General features: G+C 37.4%; 2 protein-coding genes across 2 annotated transcripts; both read left to right on the top strand.

Moving 5' to 3' along the window:
* The first annotated feature begins 6,680 nt into the window (after positions 1-6,680).
* On the top strand, positions 6,681-9,266 carry LOC143459835 (zinc finger BED domain-containing protein 4-like). The gene has a single exon (XM_076957132.1). The coding sequence runs from the start codon at positions 7,779-7,781 to the stop codon at positions 8,670-8,672; it is 894 nt and encodes a 297-aa protein (XP_076813247.1). The 5' UTR covers positions 6,681-7,778; the 3' UTR covers positions 8,673-9,266.
* A 2,096-nt stretch (positions 9,267-11,362) lies between these two features.
* LOC143459811 (sulfotransferase 1C2-like) lies at positions 11,363-14,487 on the top strand. Its single transcript, XM_076957094.1, has 7 exons — positions 11,363-11,706; positions 11,936-12,049; positions 12,184-12,293; positions 13,387-13,528; positions 13,720-13,835; positions 13,911-14,061; positions 14,161-14,487. Exons 1-7 carry the CDS (start codon positions 11,448-11,450, stop codon positions 14,268-14,270), a joined length of 1,002 nt encoding a protein of 333 aa, XP_076813209.1. The 5' UTR covers positions 11,363-11,447; the 3' UTR covers positions 14,271-14,487.
* Positions 14,488-14,975: the final 488 nt, after the last annotated feature.

Here is a 14,975-nt window from a genome sequence, read left to right as displayed (position 1 = left end):
CTCTCTCATAGTGAAAATGTCATGAAGGCCCTGACCTTCGGCTATATAAATACATTCACCGTATTGTTTCTGTAATTGGATTTTCAGATATTGTGATCCATAAGGAAGACAATCATCATTTGCTAAAAACTCCTTCATTTTAAATCTGAGGTCTGATATCGTTAACTGTTCTTCATCATTCTGTTCAAGATGGGAACACATCTTTATAAATGCCTAGTCCTGTTCCCCATCCTTCGGTCGCCCATATTTTCGACGTTTTGCCTCAGGTACTCTGCCATATTGCAAGGGTACGTTAAATCCAGATCTAAAATTAACACTACATGAATGATGGTATAAACAGTCTGCAGCATGCAAATCGCCACCGTAATATTCAATACGACCTTTCACGGCGAATGACTAATCGTCAGAACATCTCTCACAACACTCTAATATAGTCCTTGCAAAAAGATCTGTTTTACCGAAACTAAAGCCAGGTCTGTCCGTTAGAACTCGAGTCCCACAAAACAAACAATCAGTCTTACTGTCGAAATTGCCATCAAGAACTCGAACACTTCGTTTCCTCGTGACGCAGGACCCACTTTCCTCTCTGTTCTTCTTAAGCTGTATATCGATGGGGTTGGTGTAACGTTTACGACAGTCTATGTGTACTTTTCGACCAGCTGTCACAACAATGTAGTTCCCCCTATTAGTACTGGGAGTATTAATCCCATCAGCACCCTTTTGACGTAGTAGACTGGAGGCTTCAGAAGCTTGAATTTCCTTGTCACAGATCGGGCAGAGGTCTTCGTAAGCATTCGTGTCCATACCTGAAAAAAAAAGAATTAGAATAGAATTATAGGTTATGGTTATGCATTCAATATTGGTTCTTAAAGTCATAGTCAAGTTGCTCACTGTTCAGGCTACGTGAACAAATTCATAAGTAAAACAAAAATATGTGAACAGTAGGCCTACGTACCGTTTTCTTGTGACGTCGAACGAAGGTAAAAATACAAACGTGAAGTAAAATCCTCAAATGCAGGCCTAACTTTAAAACAGAAAATTCCAAAACTTGCTAAAGTAAATTATTAAATAACAAAATTCTGAAAAACAAAATGCGATGTGGAATCTTTTAAAGTTGGCCTAAAGCCAAAAGCTTTTAGTCTTTCTTTTAGAACTACTTGACTGCTTTGTCTTTGACTCCGTTGTGTATGCTATCTCTGCTTGTTTCTTTAAATCAGCACAACATTCATAAAGTCTAAATTGTTATCTTGTCCAAAATATAGTCGTAGTCACATCAGAAACAATTTCATCACTATTTCACATCCGAATAGACTAGAGCTATCATTTCAATTGAATAATGAATAAGCCAGAAGGGCAAAAAAAGAAAGACCCCCCAGAACGATTTTAACCAAACCTAAGCTTTTACATCCTATATCTGAGCCAATCAGCGACAGATAGGTTGCTTTCATCATGCTACGTGTAACATATGTAATATGTAACATCATTATACGTCACTGAAGCTTTTGACCACAAGCACCATCAACTTCATACACTCTGAAATGCGACGCTACTTAAAAACACTCCTATACTAGGTCAGTATGTCGGTTTAGGAATACAATTGTTTGAATAACGTGATTAACCAAGAATAATAGACCGGTCTAAATATTACATTACATCTAACTGGAGAACACACAATCGCTTATTAAAATGACAATGCCATTACAATTTACTATCACGATCGCCATAATAGGAGGCAAATTTGTCACACAATTTTGGCAATTACTGCTTAACCACTTAATATCATTAAAAATTCTTTCACCAGTATGTTTGCTGACAACTACTCTTTGGTTTAAGCTCAACTTATATTTGGACTTGCCCTCACTTTAAAGTTCCCGATTTCGATTTACTGCGTATGTAAATGCTTCAAAAATGCACTCTTTTATGTTGGGCAATATTTATCATTAACTCCATTCGTTGAAATATGACTTTCGCTCATTTTAAACTAAGAAGCAAGCTGACTGTAACGTCCAAATTAGCAGTATTGTATATTCAAATTATATGATTTGTGATAATGATTTATATGAACCAATTTCGAATCTAGCCTCGTGTTTCTTTGTCTGGAATTGCTTTCATTACAGCCGATGAGCTGTGACCTGTTTGTTAACGCCCAGTTCTTTGTGTTAGCGCATCAGTTTATCCCAGCCAATTTAGTGTATTGCAGTTGTTAGCCTAACTTGTTTAAGTGAGTGTTGCATGCAGTATGATGAGTTAGTTGCCATTCAACCTGTTGTAATGCCTATTGTTTAGCCACGTTATTGAGATCAAATTTGCTAGTATTGCCGATTAATACTATTGTGTGCAGACTCACAGGGTAGTGTTCATTTCCTTTACTTTGGCCTTGTACTTTCAGATGATAAGTAATATTGCCCTGGGTTCTGTACTTATAGAAATCACACACACCATGTACCGCACGTTGTTCATTAGCTGTTCTGTTCGTCTGTTCGAGTGATCATATCTTTCTACCCGTTCAATATAAGACTTTCAAGAAATCAGTGTGCATTTCTAATATCCAGGGTAGGGTTGAATTCGGGCGTTGCTGGTCCGAAGGACACCCCTTAGGTAATCGGCATTTACAAATTTTCCGGTTACACTGACCTTTCAGGTTTCTTGTGGCGTAGAATATGATCTTTTGTAATCAGTTACAGTTTCATTATACTGTACTTCATATAGTGGCAAACCAAGTAAATAGGTAAGAATTACATCAGCAGAAAACACAACAATTTAGTTGTTATGAAGTTATAGTCATTGTGGCTTGTACTGTCGTCTGAAATTATCGCGTAAAACTGTTTTGAGCACTTATAAACCTTTCATGGAGTTTCAGCTTTATTGTATATAAGCATTTATGGATAAGCTATGACGTATCACTTCCAACCAAGCAAAGTAAATGCTAAGAAGAACCCAAGAAGTAACTTTAGTGATCATTTGTTGTATTACAATAAGACAGATTGTTAGGCTATAATCATGGCATCCATTTAAAGTAATCTCAAAGTTTCTGTATAATATTGTGCGTCGGAATAAACCGATTAAGTATTAAACAGTTATTCGTATATAAATTTGATGTCGATGCCGGAGAGCTTCTCGTTAAACTTTTCATCCATGAGCTCAGACTGAGCAACAGTGAGTTGATTCTTCCAATCTGCAACTTTACCTGCAGAGTGAAGCGACACGTTGCAATCGTGCAAAAGAAATGGTTCAATTTTATCCAATAATAAACCCACTTAGATTGCAATTGTGTAGAGATATACCTTTCCGGAAAAATGACATTTGTGACATGGGTTTCGAGGCTTCTTTTTTCATGCTTTGAAACGAAGTTGCTTCCACAAGTTCATCAATCTCCTCATCACTTCTCTTAACTCCAAGAAAGTTAGCGATTTTTTTAATCTCCTTTGCCGGATCCTAATAAATGCAACAAATGAGGGAAATTTTATGTGTACTGGCGCGACAAATAATGTACATTATTTCCAAACTCACCTTCTTCATCTCTTCGTACATGAGAAACAAAACGTTGTCGTCATTGCGGTAAGGGTAATAGGATAAGATGTGATCTGGATACCATTCGCCTTCTTTTGAATGCACCGGTTGCTTTCCTGGTTTATAACAATGCATTGGTAGTTTAAGGCAGTTAAACGACAAGTCCTTGCTTTATAGCAATGCAACTTCACGAGTTCCTTTGAATTTGTTGGTTGCTTTCCTGTGTATTATGCTGTAGTTTTACTGTACGGTGAATATCAACCGATAGACATTTGCATCATTACCCACGGTATGGGCGTCTTATTTACCGTTTACAAGGGTTTCAAAAAACGCGTTCCATTCTGCTGGAAAGTGTTCAGCCATCTGCTCCGTCTTGTTGAAAGGCATTTTTTTGTTCATGTTAAACCAAGAAACAACTTGATCCTTGGGGTTTCTCATGACGTAGATGATCTATTGTTAAAATGGTAACCTAATATTTCCCAAAAATGGTTAATTCGAAGAACTATATTGTTTACAGTCACCTCAACAATAAAAACACAGATTCGATAATAATATTTTGTACGTTCAAACACGGCGTAACATGTAACGTGGTAGCTCACCTTGCACCCGTTCTTTTTAAGTCGCTCCATGTTGATGAGAGGAGCCGGAAGATGAGTTCCCCAAATCTTCCTCTTCCATGGAAGCTTTAACATGATCTCGTAGTTTTTTGCTGAAGTAACGAGTTCATAACAAAACATGCTACAGGGCTTCTTAAGAAATGAAAAGTAAAATTAAAATAATTGACAAAAAACGCAACGTACGAGTTCCCATTTCCAAATACGAATGATGTGGTGTAACAGCTTTAGTGAGTTCCATCATTTTCTCTGATGTAATTGACATTTTTTACAATCTGAGTTGGAAAAGGGCGGCATAATTCTGTAACCTTTGCATTCAGTTATTTTTGAATTTAAGAGTTTTGGAAGTCTTTTCTGAATAAGTTCAGTAACATCAGGTCGTTCGTTTTCTGGAATAAACTTCAGCAAGTCATTTTCCATCTTTGTATACTTTTCCACCAGAACTTGTTAGTCAGTAGCCATGCTGGGTTTGTACCTTTTCCGCCGAGGTTGTTGAATGGCAATACGGCAACTGGTATCCTACTGACAACGACGTACTGGTATCCTACTGACAACGACGTACTGGTAGCAACGTTTCTTAAAACAGGTAAAAAATATGGAATTACAGTACAAGAAAGTTTCCTGAGAATACATGTTTCTTGCTACAACATGAGCACCAAATTACCAGTCAACCAAATGGAGCCGATGGCTGAATACTATCCCAAGGATTGGAACATATTTTTTGAGTTATCTATCCGCGGTAGGTGGTGAAGTTGCATTGCTATAGAGCAGGCATGCACAACTGAAAACAGTACACGGGCCGTTTTAGGGAAAAAATATTTTTCGCGGGCCGCGTGCTAACGTTGTTGTAACTAACGTGTAGCCTACTTTATATAATGTGACCGATTAACCGTCGAATAAGAGATATCGTTGAGAAGATGGTTACTGTCAAGAGACGGTTGCCTCTCGCACTACAGTATCTAGTTTTTAACGCTTATCGGCGGTAAAGCATCGGATTCGTTGATTGCGTAACTGTAAGCGTGGAGAAAAGTTTATTACTGTTTTGTTCTATTTATCTCTCATAAGAGCTTGTAACTATGTTTCGACGGTTTTACAACAAAAGTAACCCCTCGACGGTGACAAACAATAACAAATCCAACGAAGTATAAATTCCTAACATTAACAAGAAATCTACATACAAGACAAATATCAAAAAATGAAATTTAATGAGAAACGTTACATCTTTTGTTCGCAACAAGCAAGTCATAATTAGGCGAGATGCTGGAAGTTGATATTTTTAGGATATCTTCCAAATGTCCATCAGTAAGCAAGGATCGTTGCTTACTTTTGTTATAGTTCATTACCGAGAACGTTTGCTCACATATATATGTGCTTCCAAATAAGCTGAAAATTTGTTTTGCCATGGTAAGCAAATTTTTAAATTTTTCTTTGGGCAAAGACTTGTAAAATTCTTGCAAACTGCTTTCTCCATATTTTGTTTTGTACAAAGATGAAGTTTGCAAATCAATGACCTCCATTTGTAAATGTGGAGGTGCTTCTTCCGGATCTATTGAAAATGGATTTTCAATGATTTTTAGCTGTAGTTTTTCTTCACTGGAAAGAGAAAGCCTGCTGTTAAATTCTTCAATCAGGAATTTGATTTGTTGAGCATATTTGATTCCTACTGCTGAATGCCTCTCTTGCAAAATATGCTGTGAACAGGTTGGAAAATGTACCAATATTCCATCTAAAAGCTGACTTTTGAAAAGTCCTAACTTTGCTTTGAACCCGTTTACCGCAGCAAGAAGATCGAAAATCAGTTGTCCTTTTCCTTGAAGCTTCATATTGAGGTCGTTCAAATGTGAAGTAATGTCGCAAAGAAAAAATAAATCTTCATTCCAAGACAAATCGTCTAGCTCGGAAAACCTTTTTGGCTCTGTTTCCAAAAATTTCTTTATCTCGTCTTTCAAAGCAATGAACCGTTTTAGTACTTTTCCTCGACTTAGCCACCTTACATCGGTGTGGTACACTACGTCACCATATTCTGCACCAGTTTCTTCAAGAAACGATTTGAATAAGCGATGCTTTACTTTCCTAGTCCGGATGTAGTTTACAATCGAAACTGCGACCGACATCACATGATCAAATTTTAAAACCTTGCTGCATAAAACCTGTTGGTGTATGATGCAATGGTGAGCAATTATCTTCCTACCAATAACCTCCTGTAGCAAAGACATCGCTCCTTTCGTCTTTCCGCACATTGCTGGAGCACCGTCAGTGCACATTCCAACAGAGTTGGATCAATTGTAATTTGTAATTGAGCTGAATGTAATTAATTACATTTTTCATGTAATTGTAATTGTAATTGTAATTGAAGCATTTTTATTTTGTGTAATTGTAATTGTAATTTGATAAAATTTTGGCCTAATTACAATTTCAATTACATTGTTATTGAGACCTGACAAGCACAACATAAAATAATTAAGCCTAATTACATAGGTGTGCTATGCGTGCCTCGTTAACCATATAATTCAGCCATGCTAAACTGTTTCCCATACCTCAGCAGCAACAGAAAACTTAGTAAATTACAATATAGTCTAAATCTTAATATTTCAAAAATGGATGAACAGCAAATAAACTCTTCAGAAACCTGTGCTGAACCCTTTCCTACGCCACTGTCAGAGTTTTTTAAATCTTTGACCAGTACTTAGGCTTGCTGCAACAATTGCAAAAAGAAATTCAAGTATTCAACCAAGGCTTCATCAAACTTGATCACGCATTTGAAGAGATGTTCTCCCAATCTTTATCCTAAATATATAAACCTCAAAAGAAAACACCAGGAAAACACGAAGAAGACAAAGGTAGATCAGAGTCAACCACCTATTAAGTCATTTTTTCAAACTTCTTCTTCCCAGCGATTTGCTTCATATGATGCCACTCAAAAATCATTAACAAAAGCTCTACTCAAATCAATAGCTTTTGATCAGTTACCATTAAGTATTGTAGATAGTCAAACATTCAGAAATCTGTTGTTGACTGCTGAACCAAGATATGTAATACCAAGCCACTCCACATTTAGAAATTCCCTTATACCAACAGTTATTCAGCAAATGGAAGAAGAGATGAGACGTGAAATTGCACGTTTGTCAAATGTTTACTTGAAAATTGATCTCTGGAGTAACCGCAACATGACAAGTTTCTTGGGCATCACTATGCATTTTGTTGATGCAGAATGGAAGCTACGCAGCTTTGTCCTGGCAGTGGACTCATTTTTAGGACGGCATACAGCTGAAAACATTGCTGAGGCTTATGACAACGTAATAGAAAAGTTTAGACTTACAACAAAAGTAAAAAAGGTTGTGTCAGACAATGCTTCCTCCATGATAAAAGCATTTCAGGTTTCCCTTCCTGAGTTCACACTGCATAAAACTGGTGAAGAAATCAATGAGGACAATGAGAAACAGTTGAATCCTGATCCTGAACAAGAAATGTCCGAGGAGGGTGCTGATTTACATGCTCTTCTCACTTACTTACCAGAAAGAGTAAGCTGTTTTGCTCATACACAACAACTTTGTATTCAGGATTGTCTGCAACATTCGGAGTTTGCTAAGTCTTACGTTGGGAAGCAGCTGCGAAAGGTGGCCAAAATTGTAAATTCAGTAAGAAAATCTGTAAATGCTACCTCTTATTTGCAACGTAAAAAAAATAACGTTAAGAGCACAGAATGTGACAAGATGGAATTCGCAGCTTGTTATGTTGCAAAGTGTCTTAAAGCATCACGAAGAAGTTAACGCGGCTCTCACCTTGATCCAGTCACGGGAAAAAATAACAAATCAAGATTATTTGGCATTGAGTGAGCTCGTGAGTGTGCTACTGCCTTTCAAGGAAGCAATGCAGCAAGTTGAAGGAGAAAATATTGTAACATCCTCTTGCATTTGTCCGGTAGTGCTTGGCTTACTGAAAGCAATGGAACTACTAAAACACTCAAATCTCCACTATTGCCAGAAACTGGCAGCTAATCTTAAAGACTCTGTTTCTAAAAGGTTGTTGCCATATATAAATTCTCCGGACAACAGAATTGCATCTCTTCTTGATCCACGATTTAAAAACAGCTGGATTGAAGATGACGTTGAAAAAGAAGAAGCAATACGTTTGCTAAAAACTTATGTGGCAAGTAGACTTGGCAAGGATGACGAAGAGAGTTGTAGCACAGAGCATGAAAACCCTGCAAAAAAGCCAAAGCTATTTAACTTTATGGCGGAAGGCTTAAAAAAGAAAAGACCGAAAAATTCAATAAGTGAAGTCGACAGCTATTTGGGGGTAGAAACCATGCCTTTCGATGAAGACCCACTAATATATTGGAAGAAGAAGTCAGAAGAACTTCCCACGCTTTCTACTTTAGCCAAGGATTATTTGGGTCTAACAGCAACATCAGCCCCGTCAGAAAGAATATTTTCAATTGCGGGTAACTTTTATACGGCAAGAAGAAATTTACTGGGGCCTGAAACTTTTCGCACCCTAATGTTCATCAAATGCAATCCAACAGTTTTTGAGCAAGTGAAAATGTAAATGCGAACCAAAATTTTGTAATTTGTAGTTATCAGGAGCTTCTTTCCTTTTGCATTTATTTTAATTTTACATACCTTATCGCTGGCGCCTTACCGCTATCAGCTTTGTGTATTCGTTTAATTACATTTCATTGCCTTTCTTGTAGCCTATTCGTTGTTAGTCGTTGCCAGTCGCTCAAACTTTTGGTTGTTAACAGTCGCTTAAAAATTTTTTCTGTGTTTGTATTTTTCAGTACTCATGATTAGGAATAGTTGAAATATTCGAAAACGTTCGAGTTTTTTTTTAATTAAAGGGTATTCTACGTATCATGAATGAAACATGAATAGTTTGTGATTGTTGCTAATTACGTCGCTACGGTTTTCAAAGAGGACCTCTCTACCAAAGTTGAATTTATGATTAATCAATTACATGTTTAACAGTAATTATAATTGTAATTGTAATTTGATATTTTTAGCACGGAGTAATTGTAATGTAATTGAAACATGTAAGGGAGTAATTGTAATTGAACTGAAATAATGTAATTGATCCAACTCTGCATTCCAACCAATTTTTTGAAATCAGCGTATAGTTTTGTAGTAATGCAATCAACAATTTCGCCGCAGATGTGTTTTCCAGTGGTACGACCTTTCATAGACTGCATACCAGCAAGGTTCTCAGACACGTTAAAATTATCGTCAATGCCTCTTATAAACACCAAAAGCTGTGCTGTATCAGTACAGTCCGTACTTTCATCCACAGCCAAAGAATAAGAATGAAATTCATTTACTTTTTGTTGTAGTTGATTTGTTAAGTTTGCCGCAATATCTTCAACTCTTCGTTGTACAGTTGTACGTGAAAGACTAACGTTTCGAAATTTCTCGATCTCTCTCGGGCAAATCCTAGAAACTGCACGCAACATGCATTTTTTAATGAATTCTCCCTCAGTGAAACTTTTTCCTGCAGCAGCAATTTCCGTTGATATTTCGTAGCTAACTCTGGTAGCGGTAACATTTACCGGACGTTTAAAAAAATTTCGTTCCGAGCAAAGATTCTTAAGTAAACTGTCTGCTTTAAGGATCCTTTCAGTAGCATCTAATTCAGCTAGGTTCGGGTGATTCGATTCAAAATGGCGTCTCAGATTATACTCCTTTGGGACTGCAACCACATTTCGGCAAACAAGACACAGTATTTTCGAGTTTGTTTCTGTAAATAAGTATTTACTTGTCCATTCTCGGTTAAAGATTCTGCCCTCATGTTCAATCTTCCTTCTCTTGTTTTCAGTCATAACGCGATTACGGGGTACTGTATATTTCACAAAATGCTGACAACTCAACCAACAGTAAAATTCTGATGTACACTAACACCTACGGTACCAGACAGTCAGACACTACGTTTTGAAAATATTCATCCGCGCACGTGCTCTCTCGCTTTGTGCAGAAACAAGCAACAAAGGTTGGATTGTTCTTGTAAAATTTTTCAGCAAAAATGAGGGAAATCACGGAATATCTCGCAGGCCGCATGCGGCCCGCGGGCCGTATGTTGTGCATGCCTGCTATTGAGAAATGACTTTTCGTCTACCTGCCTTAAACTACCAATCCATTGTTATAAACCAGGAAAGCAACCGGTGTATTCAAAAGAAGGCGAATGGTATCCAGATCACATCTTATCCTGGTATCCTTTCCGTAATAACGACAACGTCTTGTTTCTCGTGTACGAAGAAATGAAGAAGGTGAGTTTAACCGTAACCTATCTAGCCGCTGATGGCTATAGCCTGGTTAAGACCTTAATTATATGGAATCACGCAGCATCCGATAGGAGAGATTAAAAAAATCGCCGATTTTCTTTGGAGTTAAGAGAAGTGATGTGGAGATTAATCAAACTGCGGAAGCAACTTCGTTTGAAAACATGAAGAAGAAAGGGGTTCAAATATTGTCGAACGTCAATTTTTTCAGAACGATTGATCAATATTGTCGAACATCAACTATTCCAGATCGTAAAGTTAAATCATACTTGACATAGTCTCTCTGATGGTAGTCAGTTGCTAACGCTAATCATTTGAACATTTTTCGTATCAGGGCAAATTGCAGGCAGATTGGAAAAACCACTTCAAACCACTCCGGCGTCAACATCAAATTTACATACGTAAAGACACCTGTCTCGTGCAGCGAGTCTAGTGACCTGTCTCGTCCAAGCAAATGTAATCTGATTAAGAATCTTGGTTTTGCTTGCTACACATCGGAAATTTGTACGCCCTTGTGCCATCCTGACTAGCCAAATATAAAAAACGCGGTTCTCCCTTTCACACACCGAATAAAGATGAGCCATTATGATGTGTGCTTAAAATTAGTGACGTCAAGTCCAGCCCAGTGTGAGCTGAATGACTTCCTAGCTTTGTTTGCTTACGGTACTAGTGCAAACAATACTGTACAGTACTTTGTACGCCGGTACAACGGAGTACCATCATGACGGTGCAAACACTAAAAAGTGATCTTTACTGAACATAACGCATAAGGATATGTGAGTAAAGTCCAAGCAAGCTTAGAGCATTATCAGTTACCATTGCTAAAAAGATTGTCAAGTTAAAGGGAGTTGATGACACGCTAAACACCAATGTGATAACAAAAAGCAAGGCTTTGTTTAAATCTATAAACCTTAATGAATAGCTGAAGAAACAAAGTATTCAGTATTAAGAAGATTATGTCGTGTAGGCCTAGTTAAGTGACAATTTATGAATCAGACTTTCGCAGGAATCGCGTTCTTGTAGGATTTTACTGCCCGTTAAAACAAGTACACAATATGGCCGCAGACAAGAAGGTGCTTTTGGCAATGTTCATGAAAATGCAGGAAGATGTGCTGAAGTTTATCCCTGAAAATGAACGACCTGATATTACTGATCTGGTTGAGTTTGGAGACCAACAGTTTCTAAATCCCAAAGTAACTGAATGCAAAGGCCACAGAATTCCGCCGCCTTTCTCTGCTGAAACAGTTCAATGGCAATATGATAATTGGAATCCTACTGACAAGGACGTTTTGGTCGCTTCCTTTCCAAAAACAGGTAAAAATTTTAGGAAAGCCAAGTGCAGACTAATACAAAAGCTTTTTACCTGTAATTGTGCTTTTATATTTACTTTAGAGCACGAGCAAACTTGAAACTAACAACTGCCACCAATGGCTAAATTTCTATTCAACCAAGAAAGTCATATCGCTAATATAGACTAATGTACAATAAAATATTGACGCTTCATAAAGGTCATTGCAAAAGTGAGTTGAAATAATGATTACAGGAACGACTTGGACGACTCAGATTGTAAAGAGTGTCATCTACAAAGACGATGAAAAGATGATGGATCTAATGAAAGCTATTACCGCAAATACTTCTTATCTTGAATCGGGGACCTGTAAGTTAAACTTCTGTTGAATTAGGTCCCTTTAACCTCGATGATCAAGTTCTGTTGTGCTGAATAAGTTTTGTCATGTTTTTTTAACAACAGTACGAAGTTTTAACTGATAATATTCGAACTGGTAATTTCAGCAAAAAACAACGAGATCATGCTAAAGCTTCCTTGGAAGAGGAAGATTTGGGGAACCCATCTTCCGGCTCCTCTCATCAACATGGAGCGACTTAAAAAGAACGGGTGCAAGGTGAACTACCACGTTACATGTTACGTCGTGTTTGAACGTACAAAATATTTTCATCGAATCCGTGTATTTGATGTTGAGGAGACTGTAAACAATATAGTTCTTCGAATGATCCATTTATGTGAAATATTAGGTTACCATTGTAACAATGGTTGTATATCAGCTGAGTGACAGTTTATTTGAGTGACATAATTGCAGTTCATTTGAGTGACACATTGATAAGTACTGTTTAATTCATTTGAGTGACACATTGATAAGGACAGTGAAATTCATTTGAGTGACAGATTGACATTTGTTGATTAAGTTGCAGTTGCTGTTAATTAGTAAATGCACAGATGACAACACACACAAGACAAAGTTTAAAGAAAAAACAACTAAGAATCCTCAACCATCTCGTCCAATTCTTCTGTTAGTTCCGCAGTTGGTCCGATCTTCAAATTACGCGCAATTCGGCGGAGAAATACTTCCTGTGGAAGGTCTTCTTGCTGGGAAAACAAATTTCCAATGCGGGTTTCTTTTTGCCTTGTCATACGCGATCGGCGCAATGGTGTCGACGCACCAAATTCAAGGCGAAAGAGTTCTTGGGAAACTCTATGATGCTCGCTTTGAAACTCTTCAATTATTTTGAAAATGCTTTGGTGGTATCTGTTAACAATTGCATTGAAGCGGTGATGCCAGGCCTCCTGGATGTTATTTGTACGTGCAAGACCCGATTGTTGGAGTTGGCTGACACTCCAAAAATCAGGTGAGAAGAGGGGAGGGTGTCGATTTGTAGGGCGACGGTTGATTGGTCGTCTTCCTCGGCGCGTTGCGGTTTGGATTGGGCGGCCTAAAACGTACACTTCTTCGAAATATCTGAAAATTTCTGCCTCATTTGGTGAAGCGTCTTGTGAAAGAACTGCAAATGCAGATGGTATTGCTTCAGCCTCTAAGAAGCTTAGCGCAAACAATGTTCTGATCTTTAAATTGAAATGAACTGTCACTCAGTTGAGCATGAATTATTTGTCACTCAAATGAACGTTAAAAGAATGTGTCACTCAAATGAGCTGTCACTCAAATGAAATGTCACTTAGCTGATCAACTACCGTAACAATAGATCATCTACGTCATGAGAAATCCCAAGGATCAAGTTGTTTCTTGGTTTAACATGAACAAAAACAGGCCTTTCAACAATAAAGGGCAGATGGCTAAACACTTTCCAGCAGAATGGAACGCATTTTTTGAAACACTTGTAAACGGTAAATAGAATGCCCATACCGTAGTAATGATGCAGATGTCTATCTGTTGAATTTCGCCGTACAGTAAAACTACAGCATAATACACAGGAAAGCAACCAACAAATTCAAAGGAACTCGTGAAGTTGCATTGCTATAAAGCAAGGACTTGTCGTTTAACTTCCTTAAACTACCAATAAATTGTTATAAACCAGGAAAGCAACCATTGCATTCAAAAGAAGGCGAATGGTATCCAGATCACATCTTATCCTATTACCCTTACCGCAATGACGACAACGTTTTGTTTCTCATGTACGAAGAGATGAAGAAGGTGAGTTTGGAAACACTACACAATATTTGTGGCGCCAGTACAGGTAAAATTTCCCTCATTTGTGGCATTTATTAGGATCCGGCAAAAGAGATTAAAAAAATCGCTAACTTTCTTGGAGTTAAGAGAAGTGATGAGGAGATTGATGAACTTGTGGAAGCAACTTCGTTTCAAAGCATGAAAAAAGAAGCCTCGAAACCCATGTCGCAAATGTCATTTTTCCGGAAAGGTATATCTCTCTACACAATTGCAATCTAAGTGGGTTTATTATTGGATAAAATTAAACCATTTCTTTTGCACGATTGCAACGTGTCGCTTCACTCTGTAGGTGAAGTTGCAGATTGGAAGAATCAATTCACTGTAGCTCAGTCTGAGCTCATGGATGAAAAGTTTAACGAGAAGCTCTCCGGCATCGACATCAAATTTATATACGAATAACTGTTTAATATTTTATCGGTTTATTCTGACGCACAATACTATACACATACTTTAAGATTACTTTAAATGGATGCCATGATTATAGCCTAACAATCAGTCTTATTGTAATACAACAAATGATCATTTAAGCTACTTCTTGGGTTCTTCTTAGCATTTACTTTGCTTGGTTGGAAGTGATACATCATAGCTTATCCATAATTGCCTATATACAATAAAGCTGAAACTCCATGAAAAGTTTATAAATGCTCAAAACAGTTTTACGCCTATTTCAGACAGTATAAGCCACAACGACTATAACTTCATAACAACTAAATTTTTGCGAACGAGTTATGTAAATACAGTCGTGTTTTCTGCTGATGTAATTCTTACCTATTTACTTGGTTTGCCACTATATCAAGTATAATGAAACTGTCACTGATTACAAAAGATCATATTCTACGCCACAAGAAACCTGAAAGGTCAGCTTGCTTCTTAATTTAAAATGAGCAAAATTCATATTTTACCGAATGTAGTCAATGAAAAATATTGTCCAACATAAAAGAGCGCATTTTTGAAGCAATTACATAAGTAGTAAATCGGACTCGAAGGCTTTAAAGTGAGAGGCAAGTCCAAATATAAGTTGGTCTAAAGCCAAAGAGTAGTTGTCAGTAAATATACTGGTGAATGAATTTATAATGATATTCAGTGGTTAAGCAGTAATTTTCA

The sequence above is a fragment of the Clavelina lepadiformis genome, chromosome 5, assembly GCF_947623445.1.
Source record: "Clavelina lepadiformis chromosome 5, kaClaLepa1.1, whole genome shotgun sequence".
In the NCBI taxonomy this organism is placed as follows: domain Eukaryota; kingdom Metazoa; phylum Chordata; class Ascidiacea; order Aplousobranchia; family Clavelinidae; genus Clavelina; species Clavelina lepadiformis.
This window is presented reverse-complemented; position numbering and strand designations above follow the sequence as displayed.

Bases quoted from the DNA above. Each gene is read 5' to 3' on its own strand.
- LOC143459835 (XM_076957132.1), top strand. From the start codon at position 7,779: ATGCTACCTCTTATTTGCAACGTAAAAAAAATAACGTTAAGAGCACAG.
- LOC143459811 (XM_076957094.1), top strand. From the start codon at position 11,448: ATGGCCGCAGACAAGAAGGTGCTTTTGGCAATGTTCATGAAAATGCAG. The intron at 12,294-13,386 runs GTGAACTACCAC...CCGTAACAATAG, and splicing joins TTAAAAAGAACGGGTGCAAG to ATCATCTACGTCATGAGAAA. The intron at 14,062-14,160 runs GTATATCTCTCT...TTCACTCTGTAG, and splicing joins AATGTCATTTTTCCGGAAAG to GTGAAGTTGCAGATTGGAAG.